This window comes from Anguilla rostrata, chromosome 11 (assembly GCF_018555375.3).
Source record: "Anguilla rostrata isolate EN2019 chromosome 11, ASM1855537v3, whole genome shotgun sequence".
In the NCBI taxonomy this organism is placed as follows: domain Eukaryota; kingdom Metazoa; phylum Chordata; class Actinopteri; order Anguilliformes; family Anguillidae; genus Anguilla; species Anguilla rostrata.
Window position 1 is genome coordinate 35,675,942 of NC_057943.1, and position 14,037 is coordinate 35,689,978.

Sequence of the window (14,037 nt, forward strand, 5' to 3'; positions counted from 1 at the left end):
GAAAACAGTCGCATACAATGAATAAAATGGATTAGCTACACAAATATTATTCTTCATATTAAAAAGGCCCATTTTAAATATTTATCAGCTGATGAAAGGATTTAATTTGTGTCATCTGGCAGACGAGGCTATACTGTTTGAGAGTGTTGCCTACGGTGACTTAAACGGCCACTTGTATTGTATGAGTAATATTCCATACCAGGTCTGAGAATTATTATTAATAAATCACAGACACAGTAAAACAACTTTGAATTTTATCATGCAAGGAGTTAAATCCAAAGTTTGGAAAAAAAGAATTAAATTTGATCGTCAGTCCAGTGGTTAAGAGATATCTCTTTGTGGATAGACTTTGCTCTCCAAAGCTGAGGAATTATTAAGGACATATGTTCCTATCTCTCAGTATCCCTTCAAAGATTGTATAACACCTTTAAATTAATTGGTTTAAAAATGCATAAATGCCCACTTTTCAGAGGTATGTAAATAATTTGGCAGTCCAGAATTTGTCCTGAAATGTAATTCAGCTGTAGATAAATGTTGGTAAATTAATTGATTTTCATACGGCATTTTTAGCTTGATTGGCTTTTAGCGTTGATCAACAAATCCCATTTCAAGTAGCATTTCCTCTCCACTCTATGGACCAAGAAAGGTGCATGATATGAAGCAGTTCCATGACTTTTCTTTTTGTTGGGCACTTTCTGAGTGATGATGGACATGTGGAATATGTCACATAAAATCTGAGTACTGTCCAGAGAATGAACAATAGTTTTATTGATCGTATTAATAGGAGAGAATCTTTGTTCATAAGGAATTCTGTACAGTTGATGACCTCACAACAGCCCTACCTTCACTGTAGTCTCTCAGTTGGGGACACGAATATCCTAAAGGACATATGCAGTAATGTCTGTTGCACAACTTTCTCCCCAACGTGTTGATCGTCTGTTATTTATTTCCAATGACACAAAGGTAAAAAAAAACTGTCAGCAAATTATGTCGGTGAAGGAAATTTCATTCAAAGTCATACATAGATTTTAAATGCAAGATGTTGGTTATAATTGTGACTTTTGTGGAGTAAGAAGAGAACATTTTTATAATAACGGAGTTCAAAAAGGTCGTGTAGTAAATGTTTACGTCACTGGAGGGGAAACCTACTGCCAACGGAACCCGGATGATAGCGCGGAGGAGGAGGAACGATTGTAGCTAGCTTACAGCTGCGCACTCAGACGGGAGCAGCGCCATTTCACATTTCCAGAGGGAGGACTGCGGTAAGAAGAAGAGAAAGTGCGGGAACGGCGTTAGTATAAACAGGTAACACATTTCATCAAACTGCAGAAAAATTAATTGCGTCCAGATTTCTGAGAAAACACAATGCTGATTCTGTCTTGATTAGTCTGGTTAGAATGCACATTGTAACGTTTGTTAAATGGTGATGTTCACTGGACGGGCTAGCGCAATGTAGAGGGCCGCCATTTGTTTTCTTAATTCTGAATAATGTAATGGCTAACCAGCATGGCTGTGTAATCAGCGTAATCTCTAAGAAGATCGTTTGGTTAAAATTAGTTAACCAGTGAGCTCGTTTGTTTAAACGCGCTAGCTATAATATTACCTCCAGGATAATTTGTTTCGTTTAAACTCGCTAGCTAATCAACAGGGTCGTTTGTTTTGTTTGAACTCGCTAGCTAGCTAAGCCTCATGCTCGTTTGTTGTGATTAAATCAGCAGATTGGTTGGTTTTGTTTAAATTGTTTAAATCAACTAACCAACAGGCTCGTTTGTTTAAACTCCCTAACCAGTAGGCTTGCTTGTTTTGTTAAAACTCAAGTTGACTCGTTTGTTTCCTTTACTAGCTAGCTAAGCTCTCTAGCTAGCTAACTATGGAGCTTTTTAGTTAACCTTCACCGCCTTCGTGCTCACCTGTACAGGCTAAATAAAAAAATGTAAAAATAAAAACAAGAAAAAAAACAAAAACATTTTGCCTAGAGCGAAGGGGACGTGTTGGTTACTGAATGGTTAGTTAGTCTGATTAACCCAGTGAATCCAGCAGGCTAGTTGGCTAACAAGCTAAGCTAACCACATGTTCCACACAGCCTAACGCCAGCACAATTGTTTTAGTGTTTTATTGCCTGGTTGGTGCCCTGTAAACGCGTTACTAATCAAGAAAAATGTTTTGAACATATTCTGAATGTAAATTATCAGCTGGTTTGGTCCTTGCATGTGTTAGTCTCAGTGCAATTTATTCACTATTGTGTTTCGCTGTCGGCTAATTGCGCTGCGCTAGTGCTGCAGTTAAAGGGATAGGTCGCATTTTTTAGACCCGGGTCGCTGAGAGTTATGACGTAATACATGGGGGTACAGGTCGGGCTCAAGTCCTCCTAATTTGAGTACACGTCGCTCATTCTCCGTTCACCATTGGCTTAGCCAAATAACTGTGGGCTCAGAATCACCACCTGACAGCTATTTAACTGAGACACTTAATAAAGGAACTTTAAATTGTCACTTAATGAAAAAAATTATTTTGAATACGGTAGCGCGCGCCGGTTTTGTGTCATTTCGCTCTGAAATTACTAGAATCCCAAGTCCCTCAGGACGCTGTCAACTGTAACGTTTTTAGGACACTTAAATATACGAACGTCTGAATAAATAAACAATTAACATCTAAAACATTTCACAGTGAGTTTAAAATGTGTGAATGCTTTCGATGTGGTAAACTTTCATTGATGGAGGTCCATGAATTCAGAGTCGCTTAAGTTTAGCACTGCAAAAAAGATAAGTAGGCTTGTCGCGGTGTTCGGTTGAACACTGGCATACGAAGCATGAGCCTACACTGGTGTTATTTTCTCACCACCAATGATATTTTGTAATGGCAATTTAAAACTAAAGGAAAAGTTTAAAAAATCTCCATAGCTTCAACGTTGGCGTTATTAAATCTAAGCAAATTATATTTACACAATACTAAATACTATCCAGTATAGCCAGTTATCAATTAGGCGAGTAATCATTTTTATTTGCATCACAGAATACGTGGACTCTTCATTCTCCACACTGACACATGGAGAATATTTGTGGGAAAGAGTATTTTCAAGTTAATCTGGAAGTGCATGTTTTGTTAAAGATAACCCCAACTGTCTGTTTTGCTTGCATTAAGCGTAGACTAGTGATTAAAACAGATTTGTCTACTGTCTATCTCTATCTCACACGCTCACACTCTTTCCAGTTGTAGTAATTACAACAGACAAGCTACACAGAGTTCTTTCTAAAAACAACACAAAGTATGTTTCGTTATGCATACTTGTGTTTTAGTAGGAACACATACAAAGTAGGACCACTGTGTGGGGGTTTTTTTTTTTCTTCTAAGTGCTTTCCAAACCTCAAGCACATCAAGTACATGCCATTATCCTCAGATGTGTACTACCGTGACTGGGCCTAGTATTTCAAGTATGTCTATTCTCTTTATTTCAGAGATCCTTGCGCCAAACGTAGCAAGCATCATGCACCTTCGTATTCTCTAGCAAACCCACATAGGAATTTTTGTCATAACCATGGTTAATGGTAGTCCCTATTTATTTTTTTGTGTGATATATATATTTATGATATTCCAAAAAAATAATATCAATATTGAATTGTGCCTTCAGTGACAGTGACTGGTACTTTGGCCAGAGATTAACTGTGACTCTCTTTCCATCATAGATAGTTGACTTCAGTGTCGCAAAAATTCATCAGCTCTGATTATATAGCCTAGTTAATTATAAGTGAGTGCTTCACTGGGGGGGACTTGGTTAATCACGATCTCATGAATAAAATAACGCATCGTTACGCTCATATTCATGTAGTGGTGCCGCCTGCCTTGATGCAATATGCTACACACGATTCCTGCTTTGCTATTGGCTGAGGTTCTTTTAAGCATAGCGAGGCGAGCCATAACGCTGTGATTTTTTAATTTAGCAGATTTTGGCGTGTGAGAGTATCTTAGACTGTTTTGGAACCACGCTCTAGTTTTCGTCTTGCGCTATTGTTCGATATTTTGATGACCTTTACTACTTCCTTTTTCAATGTTTGATCTTTTGTTCCCGTTGCCAGAGAGCACCGTCATATCATTTTTTATTTTTTGGTTATTTATCCACTTGAGCACCCTGGGCTCATCATAGTATTTTTTCAGAACATCAACGGTAATCCATCTGAAATGTAGAAAAACATGGTGAACAGCACATGGTTGGTTTTTAGTGAAACTTTCCCTTTTAGAAATTAAAAGGAAAAACATTCTGACAGTCATCCCATGTTTGGCCCTTTGTGACATACAGTATGAGCAACGTGATCAAGCCGCTGTTATAAGAAAGGTGCCAAAGAACCGTTCGGACCTTCATGTACCGGTTTTTAAAAAGTGTTTCTATTTCCCCGCTCTGGTCACTCTCATGCGGATACTTTTGCATAAGAATGTTTTTAATTTATCACATGATCTAGCACATCCATACAGGCATCCTTTTTTTTTTTTAATGAATGCTGTCAAACACCAAAATGCATCTGCCGAATTATGGTCCCGTAGGATGTTATTGCAGTTTATGATGTGAATTTTACACACTGGGCCGAGTGGTGATGTGCTGTCCAGGCGGGGTTGCAAAATCCTGGGAATTCAGATTATTCGCTCCGATGGCATTTCAAAAAGTGGTTTACTGCCTTTGTGATGGTATTAGTCATGCATGCAACTTGCGTGTTTTATTCAAATTTTCTTTTACACACACTGAAAATTCCCCAAAATCGATTGTCAACGTTTCCGTGCAGCATTTAAAAACTTCCTGGAGGTCATCCCTCCCTTTGTAAGGCTTTTTGTCCTGTGCAGGCTACTGTAATGTTGCCTGGGGGAAGCAGAGAGTGGTGCTGATGCATTTCCATGTGCTACGCATTTCCTCAGTGTCTGAAGCCACCTATCCTGAGTCACCGGCTGGCCCTTTGTCGGTGTCCTCCAATCAGGGCTCAGCGTTGTGTAATATAAGCATTGGCTATCTTTTTGGCTGTGTTCCTGTGTATGGGGGGGGGGGGGGGGGACTTGTTCAGTTTCCTAGGTGTTATGCAGTTGCCCAATCAGTTTTGTTTGAAGTAAATGATGCATTATTCTTTGTTTGTGTGGGAAATGTGTAACACATGAAAATCTAAATTCTTCTTTCAGTTTCACGCACACACTCGTGGAGTAACAGTTTTTTAGAGAATTGATGCCGGTTGAAATGGGAGGTAATGACAAAGCTTTTATACCTTGCATGCTGAAAGTGTTTTCATTTTCTGTGCTTAAAGTCCCGGGTGCCGGCCTGGTTCTGCTTGACGTAGCACTGCCAGCCTGCTGGCCGTGGGACACCGCTGCTGCTGCTTTAGGAGCTCTCAGTTGGAGACTCTCACTGTTCAGTGAGAGAACTGCATGTCGTTGAGTAAAATAAACTTACAAGGTGCCTTTGGGTGTCTCATTAATCTCCTGTTAAAAATGCTTTTTTACTTGTGCTTTTTTACTGGCAGTGCTTAAGTGTGGGGTTGGTTGGCGAATTTTGGGGTGGTTTGGCAGAGTTGTGCTTTGTGCCTGATGGGGTGCTGCCCCCTCCCCCCTGTCTTTCCAGACCCTGCCATGCACAGAGACTGCCCTCTGGACTGCAAGGTGTACGTGGGTAATTTGGGGAACAATGGCAACAAGACGGAGCTGGAGCGGTCCTTCGGGTACTACGGCCCCCTGCGCAGCGTGTGGGTGGCCCGGAACCCCCCCGGCTTCGCCTTCGTGGAGTTCGAAGACCCCCGCGACGCCACGGACGCCGTGAGGGAGCTGGACGGGAGGTGAGGCCCCGGCCTGGCGGGACAGACAGAGCCGTAAGCGGGACTGGGTGGGGGGGTTAGGGTTAGGCACACGTCAGTGGCAGAGGATACTGGTCGCGTTCATGTAAAGGTGCGCAAGTGAGCGTGTTTGAGTGTGTGTGAAAGGTGTGCCTTCCAAAATGGCGGCCAGTCGTTTGTGGGCAAGTGCTTCGGCGAGTGGCTCGTGCTGTGTCTTGTTTAGGGTTGGGTATCGTTTTTGATTTTATCGATTTTAATTACCAATTCGATTCTGCATATTGAATCCGGTTTTGTCAAATCCTGTTTCCGATTTTTGTCATATTAGAGTGCGCTTACCTACTCCAACGACGAGTTTGGTTTCAGCACCATAGTACTGACACAGTCAGGATTACAGCCAGTCAGCACTGACACACTCAGGTTTACAGCCACAGTCAGCACTGACACGGTCAGGATTACGTCCACAGTCAGCACTGACACACTCAGGATTACAGCCACAGTCAGTACTGACACACTCAGGATTACAGCCACAGTCAGCACTGACACAGTCAGGATTACAGCCAGTCAGCACTGACACAATCAGGATTACAGCCACAGTCAGCACTGACACACTCTGGATTACAGCCACAGTCAGCACTGACACACTCTGGATTACAGCCACAGTCAGCACTGACACAGTCAGGATTACAGCCACAGTCAGCACTGACACAGTCAGGATTACAGCCACAGTCAGCACTGACACACTCAGGATTACAGCCACAGTCAGCACTGACACACTCAGGATTACAGCCAGTCCGCACTGACACACTCAGGATTACAGCCACAGTCAGCACTGACACACTCAGGATTACAGCCACAGTCCGCACTGACACACTCAGGATTACAGCCACAGTCAGCACTGACACACTCAGGATTACAGCCAGTCAGCACTGACATACTCAGGATTACAGCCACAGTCAGCACTGACACACTCAGGATTACAGCCACAGTCAGCACTGACATACTCAGGATTACCGCCACAGTCTGCACTGACATACTCAGGATTACAGCCACAGTCCGCACTGACATACTCAGGATTACAGCCACAATCAGCACTGACACACTCAGGTTTACAGCCACAGTCAGCACTGACTGTATAATGATGTATATAGCGCCTTTCAGGATCTCATTGTTCCGTTTGTGTGCAGAACTCTGTGTGGATGCCGTGTGAGGGTGGAGCTGTCGAACGGCGAGAAACGATCTCGGAACCGGGGACCACCACCCTCCTGGAGCCGCCGCCCACGAGACGATTACCGCCGTCGAAGCCCCGCCGCTCGCCGCAGGTAAGCGCCCCCCTTCCTCTGACAGACGGGAGCATCGGTGCCTTTAAACCTGAGAGTACTTATCAGCATGGGAGCCCCCTCCTTTTCCAGCACCCTCCCCAAACGCCCCTGTTCCTCAGAAGCCCTTTCCATTTTGAATACGCCTCGTTGGCAGCAGGATGCCGTTGCCCATGATAAAGGCTTAACTAGGTTTAGTGCATCAATGCCAAACTAACTGTTCAGATGCTTCCATTATTTATGGATGCATTCTGAAAATTGCGGTGCATTGTTAGGTGTTCAAAACATAACCAAATTTAACATGGCAAATGAAGGCAAACGGTGTACTTCCTGCAGTACTCTCTTGGGCAGGCACAGGAGGGAGAGGTAGTGTGTTAGGGCAGAGGAAGGAGAGGTAGTGTGGTGAGGGAGAGGAAGGAGAGGTAGTGTGTTAGGGCAGAGGAAGGAGAGGTAGTGTGGTGAGGGAGAGGAAGGAGAGGTAGTGTGGTGAGGGAGAGGTAGTGTGGTGAGGGAGAGGTAGTGTGGTGAGGGAGAGGAAGGAGAGATAGTGTGTTAGGGTAGAGGAGGGAGAGGTAGTGTGGTGAGGGCGAGGAAGGAGAGGTGGTGAGGGAGAGGTAGTGTGTTGGGGCAGAGGAAGGAGAGGTAGTGTGGTGAGGGAGAGGAGGGAGAGGTAGTGTGGTGAGGGAGAGGAGGGAGAGGTAGTGTGGTGAGGGAGAGGAGGGAGAGAGGTAGTGTGGTGAGGGAGAGGTAGTGTGGTGAGTTATAGCATAAACTGCATAATCTGGAGTTATCTTAACAAGGCCTGAGGAACCATTTAAGTGTTAATTCCAGCAACACTTGGTTGACTTTTTTTTTTTTTATTTTATTTTATTTTTTTTAAGTATGCGAAATGGAGGGGCTTTTGTGTTGAGTGTGCTAAGTGGTGGGGCTTTTTGTGTTAAGTGTGCTGAGTGGTGGGGCAGGCAGTTTAAACATTTGGCTTCACCTTCATTGTCATCTTGTAATGGCACCCAGAAACGGGTTGGTTTGCAGCTGGGAGACGAGCAGGTGGAGGTGGGTGGTGCAGTGTGCAGTAGGAGCTGGGCAGTCAGCCAGGAAGGCTCCATGTGACCCTGGCATTTCTGTGGAGCACAGCTAGCATAGTTTCTCAGCAAGCGTTAAACGGACATGGCTGCCAGCTGCCGTGTGTCATTACTCTGTAGAGTTCATTATTTTCATTTCAGAGTATGTCAATTATTTGTGGAAGGCTAAATGTGACTAAATTAAATAAGCAATGAAATATCTATGAATTTATTTTATGCCTTTTATTTCCAAAGAACACTTTGCACGTGCACATTATTAATTTCCTCGCGCTTTTATTTGCACTCCTATTTATTTCAGAATGACTGTCTAGCAGTCAACATGGAGGGGGCTGACAGGCCGATTATTTCATTATCAATTTATTTAATTTTGTTACTTTATGGTCTTCCATAATCATCCACTCATCACCTGTTGAAAGACCCACTCTAGTCTAGGGCTAGGCAGTATACCGCAATTATAATTATTGAATGCAATAACAATCATGACCAATATGTGGTGTATTGCCTTTTTAAAAAAAAATCTTTTAAAAAAATTTAAATTACATGTTTATTACCACGTGAGGTATAATTTAAGAGGAAAAGACATACAGGACACATGGTGGCCATGATGACTGCATTTGATATCCATCGTTGCGATGTGTCGCCCAGCTCTGCTCTAGTCCTTATTTCAGTTAATATTAATGGTTAACAAGGCCCTTTTTCTAATGTATGCGCTCACGTAGAGTCGTAAGCAATCTTAAGTGTGTGACTTGATCTGACCCGCAGGTTGGGCCAATAGGATCCTTTTAAATGGCCTTAATACACGAGAGAGAACCAGCCATTATCCCAACTGGGGATGCACATTTTAAATAAATCATCTGATTAGTCATCTTTAATGTTGACAAATGAGTACTCGATAGTTGTTGAGGTAAATCCCATTACTATGTTGCTTTGTAGCGCACTAAAAAAAATGCAAGTGACGCAAGAGGCAGTGTTCTTCATAAATGGGCTCATTTTCACCCACGTTCGGAACGCACTACACCAAAAATATCCACCGCACTGTGAAAGCACAGAACGGCATTTGTTAGACAGCTGTTAAATTTAGACAAAGTCCGTGTAATAAACGCAGCTCAGGGAATTTAACGTCTCTTCTGCCTGCTGCCCTGAAATAGCGTATTAAAACTGTACAGCTGTAGCCCCAGGGATATAGTCTTCATGCGAGTAATTGTGAAGAAAGTACATTTGCCATCTTGCATTGATAAGCAAGGGCCGGTGATGTATAATCTGGTCACTCCGTCCTGCGGGGAAGTGGAGCTCGTTAGCATAGCTCGTTAGCATAGAGCGGCATGTAAATAAATGTAATTTGTGCCCAAACTGCCCAGGGAATGCCACAGTTAAGAGAAGGGGCGTAGATACACAAAATATATAGCAGTCCTGTAATTACGCTGAAAACACACACTGTGTATAATCTCAACAAAGATTTAATTTTAAATCCCAGTGGGGCGACTCGTTAGGGGAAGTTTCCTCCCGGCACTGTGTTCAGCGTAAGTAACGTCATCCTTAGTGAATGACGATGGATCACAGAGTAACGTCCCTAGTCCTATCCCCGCTCTTCACTCAGTCTGGTGTGCTTGCAGTGCTCAAGATTTCTTGTGGATGAGCAGGCGGTGAAAACGCTCCTTTTGAAAGGGGGGGCTTTTTCAGTCCTGTGTCATTCCGGAGACGTGGTTAAAATCGACGTGCAGGCCGCTTTAATTTTCCTCTCTTCCTTAAAGCACTAAAGTGGGTCTATGAACGTTTGAGAAACTCTCCTAGCTGTTCGCGATTCACACAGTGTTCTCTGTCAACGATTAAGTGTCTCTTTCTGGGTCAGTGGAGTCGAGCCCAGTCCTACTGCACACAAGCCAATTGAGGGCAAGTGTAGAACTGTAGTAATGCTGAAATGTACTGTTAGCCTGTTCCTTTCTTTACCACCCATGTTAATAAACTGAACCCCGTTTCAGAGTCACCACCATGCCTCTCCTCACCACCCTCTGAGTCAGTCAACTAGCCCTCTTTCAGCATCACGTGACCTCTGAACAACGTGCCCCAATCAGCTTGGCTGATGTCGTGTCACACGACCCAGGCCTGGCCAGTCGTCAGGTGGCAGCGCCCGTTGGTTCCTGAGCATGCCAGTTCTCTCGGCCTCCTCTCCAACCTTGCCCCGAACCGGCAGCGACCCCGCCTCACAATTCCCGACCAATCGGCGTCTCGCTTTTCCCCAATGTCGGCACCACGGCCTGCGAGCGGCGGCCCTCGGGGCAACCAATAGAAAAGCAGGAGAAATCCACAGGCGTCCCCGCCAGCCAGCTAAACGCCTCGCTGCACGCGGCAAACGCTTTTCCGCCCAGCCGCCTGGCCTCCAGCCCGCCTCCCCTTCACCATTTCTAGCTCGTTGAAAAGCAGAAAACTAGTAAGTTTTTTCCTGCCTCCTCATGTTCACTGATGGGAAGGGTTTAAATCTGCTTCTGTTTAAAGGTTACTGAACAGCCAAGGGGGGTCTGAGTTTTACAGCGGAAGCTGTGTTGTCTGTGCTAGGCCACGCCCAGCTGTGTCGTCTGTGCTAGGCCACGCCCAGACGGCCGTGTGCAGCTGTTAGTGCGGCAGGCTGCTGGCCAGGAGGAGCTCAGAAGCTCTGGTGAAGCGAGCTGTTCTGGTCAGGTTTTATTTCAGTCTCTTTCACAAAACAGTTTTTAATGTGCCCGTAACAAAACTTGTTTATGTTCACGGTGTGGAGATTGTTACCTAGGTGATTCTCCCTTTGCCAATCTTTAGCATTTGTTTCATGGTCTTATTCCCTAATCACTTTGAAACATTCAGACTTTGACCTCTGAACAGGTGTACTGTGCCATTCTCGGTGGTGGAGAGAACCTAAATTCCAGTGAGCTCCCCCACACGCAATGTAGAGTCAGTTTGGCCCTTTCCCCCTGTAAGGGTATGGCTATACTGGGATCACTGGAGCTCTGTGTTGGGGAGGGCAGATCACTGACTGGAGCTCTGTGTTGGGGAGGGTAGATCACTGACTGGAGCTCTGTGTTGGGGAGGGTAGATCACTGACTGGAGCTCTGTGTTGGGGAGGGTAGATCACTGACTGGAGCTCTGTGTTGGGGAGGGCAGATCACGGACTGGAGCTCTGTGTTGGGGAGGGTAGATCACTGACTGGAGCTCTGTGTTGGGGAGGGCAGATCACGGACTGGAGCTCTGTGTTGGGGAGGGTAGATCACTGACTGGAGCTCCGTGTTTGGGAGGGTGGGTTTGTGTGGAAGAGTCGCAGTGGAGCATAATGGGGAAACAAGTTAGCCGATATCTTGGTAGTGTGTGATGTTCTCTCTTTTGCTTCCTCCCTCCCTCCCTCCCTCCCTCTTTTTCTTTCTTCTTTTTTTCTGGTCCCCCTATCCCAGATCACCGCGTAGGAGGAGCTTCAGTCGCAGTCGCAGCAGGTAAGTCATGACTTTCATTGGCCAGGTTATCCTGCCGCCTGACATTCATTGGCCAGGTTATCCTGCTGCCTGACATTCATTGGCCAGGTTATCCTGCTGCCTGACATTCATTTGCCAGGTTATCCTGCTGCCTGACTTTCATTGGCCAGGTTATCCTTCTGCCTGACTTTCATTGGCCAGGTTATCCTGCTGCCTGACTTGTGCTAGCTGTGGTAGTTTCACTTTCTCAGTTGATTGGCTGACAATCATGCCAGTTATCCTAGACCAGGATGGGGATGTCCTGGTTCTAGAGACACAAGTGTGCTCTGTTTAGTCCAGTCTGTTAGGCATGTCTGAGCGGAACCAGTGAATGTCATTTTCCCTGTCTAGGAAGTATGGTTCAGTGATGCTATAATGAAATGCAGAGTATGGTTGAATTATTTCATAAAGGAAACCATCGTTTTTTCAGATTTCATAGAGGTCAGGCAAAGGTGTGTTTTTATGATGTCATAGAGTATAGTTGAATAATGTCATTAAGGAAATTGGTTTAATGTGGTATTGTGCTGCTTGCTGTGTAGGTCCCTCTCCAGAGACCGGAGGAGGGAGCGGTCTCTGTCTCGGGACAGGAACCACAAACCCTCGCGCTCCTTCTCCAGGTCCAGAAGGTAAGCGTGTGTTTGTGCAGGTGGGGTTTGCTGGGTCTGCTCTGCATAAACGCACTGACTGGATGTGCTACAGGCCTAGCACAATGTCATTTTTTTCCCCTAAAATAAAAAAAGCACTGCAGATAAAGTTTAAAAAATTTTTTAAAAAGCATGTGGAGCCTTATGGTTGCAGTGCTACTAATAGTGTTTATAATCCTGGGGAATAAAAGGGAATCCATTTGCGTGTAATCATTTTAAAAGCGGTATGAAGATGTGAAGATTTTAGCATCCAGTATAATTTTGTAATTTACAGTCCTAATTTTACATTTCTCTTTCCAGTCGTTCCAGGTCTAACGACAGAAAATGAGAAGTTGTCAAAGTGCAAGAAAGGTGTCCAAGTCCAAAAAAAAAAAACAAAACAAAAAAAAAAACTGATTTGTCATCCTTTGATCTCTTGAATCCAGTCATGTTTTGGAGTGCATTTTTTTTATTTTTTCCCCCTTTTTTTAAGAATGTGCATTTTAGTGGTTTAGTTAAGTGTGTCTGGTCAAATTCAAAGCCACCCTGGGTTTCCTACATTTTAAATCTGCAGTTCCATTTCCAGAGAAGATTCTAGAACCCTTTAAAACTTTCTCGGCCTGCGCTCCGTTCCCGCTCGCGCGGCAGTCCCGTGCCAGCGTAGGGGCGGCGAGGGCAGGCGGCGCGGGGTTCCGCCAAAACACTCGCTGGATGCGCAGGGTGCTTCGGGAATGGATACTGTGTACTGTACCTGAGTCAAGGAAACCTCCTTGTGGTGGAATAAAGCACTCTGTATACTTTGTATCAGTCCGGTCCTGTATTTCTGACATTTGTAACTGTTTGTATTGTTACAATTAAAACTTTGGCCATAGAAAGGGTTTGCCTTTTTTTTTTGTTACCGAATTGTGTTGAGTGATTTTTTTTTTTTTTTTTTTTTTTTTTTTTTTGGACATGCTTGAGTCTAGAGAGACCGGTTTGATTTTGAGTACTGCATCTTAACTGCCTTGGAATTATCGACCTCAAAGCTGTGGTTAAACACCCGTGTCCTGGGACGGATCGAGAATGAGGGAGGCCCCTGCCCCATGTGCACCTACACGCACACACACACATGCCTCTGGGGGCTGCCTTGACCCGGGACGGCTTTCCCTGTCATACCCCCCCAGTACCCCCCCCCCCCCCCCCCCCTCGTGTGTGTGTGTGTGTGGGAATCCGTGTCCAGCGTTTGTGTTGGGAAATGTAGGGAGTGGTTTGCATGTGGAGCAGGACGCTGTTGCAGTGCAGAATCCCTGCGCTCCTGTCGCCATTACACGTGTCCACAGACTGAAGAGATGGGAGTGAGCACTGTGTTGGCATGGCGATGGGGAGGGTTGCCCCGGAGACGCACGCTTTCCACGGGGCCTGGTTCCAGCCCTGGTCCCTGACCATGTGACTAGGGGCACGTGATAGCCTCACAGAGATGTAGGGTGAAGCCACCCTCAATTCTCTGGGGTAAAACTGCAAGTCCATCTAAAGCCCTGACACGATCAACACTGGAACATGACTGTTTTCCCACAAAAATCTGGAATCGTCAAAATGCTCATTGGGTGGGGCAGGGATTTTTTTTATTACAGGTTCCTTATGTTGGTGTGCTGGCTATTAAATGGTTGTGGAAGAATGGCAATACAAATCAGGCCAATCAAGTGCATGACACGACAGACCAACTGTATAACGTAAATCGACACCTCCAAAATGAACAGCAACAT

General features: G+C 44.9%; 1 protein-coding gene and 1 long non-coding RNA gene across 3 annotated transcripts; both read left to right on the forward strand.

Annotated features, from left to right (window-relative positions):
• Window positions 1–1,145: 1,145 nt before the first annotated feature.
• Window positions 1,146–13,170, forward strand: LOC135234745 (serine/arginine-rich splicing factor 3). 2 transcript variants are annotated; one of them, XM_064299639.1, is made up of 7 exons: window positions 1,146–1,305; window positions 5,158–5,219; window positions 5,594–5,804; window positions 6,986–7,120; window positions 11,616–11,654; window positions 12,212–12,298; window positions 12,617–13,170. In XM_064299639.1, the coding sequence occupies exons 2-7, from the start codon at window positions 5,201–5,203 to the stop codon at window positions 12,642–12,644; spliced, it is 519 nt and encodes a 172-aa protein (XP_064155709.1). In that variant the 5' UTR covers window positions 1,146–1,305; window positions 5,158–5,200; the 3' UTR covers window positions 12,645–13,170. The 2 variants fall into 2 exon arrangements, with proteins under 2 accessions (XP_064155709.1, XP_064155711.1); XM_064299641.1 differs by lacking the exon at window positions 5,158–5,219 and having other exon boundaries at window positions 1,159–1,305.
• Window positions 11,651–12,145, forward strand: LOC135234746 (uncharacterized). Its single transcript, XR_010324190.1, has 2 exons — window positions 11,651–11,772; window positions 11,835–12,145. It is a non-coding gene; the product is annotated as an uncharacterized LOC135234746 (long non-coding RNA).
• Window positions 13,171–14,037: the final 867 nt, after the last annotated feature.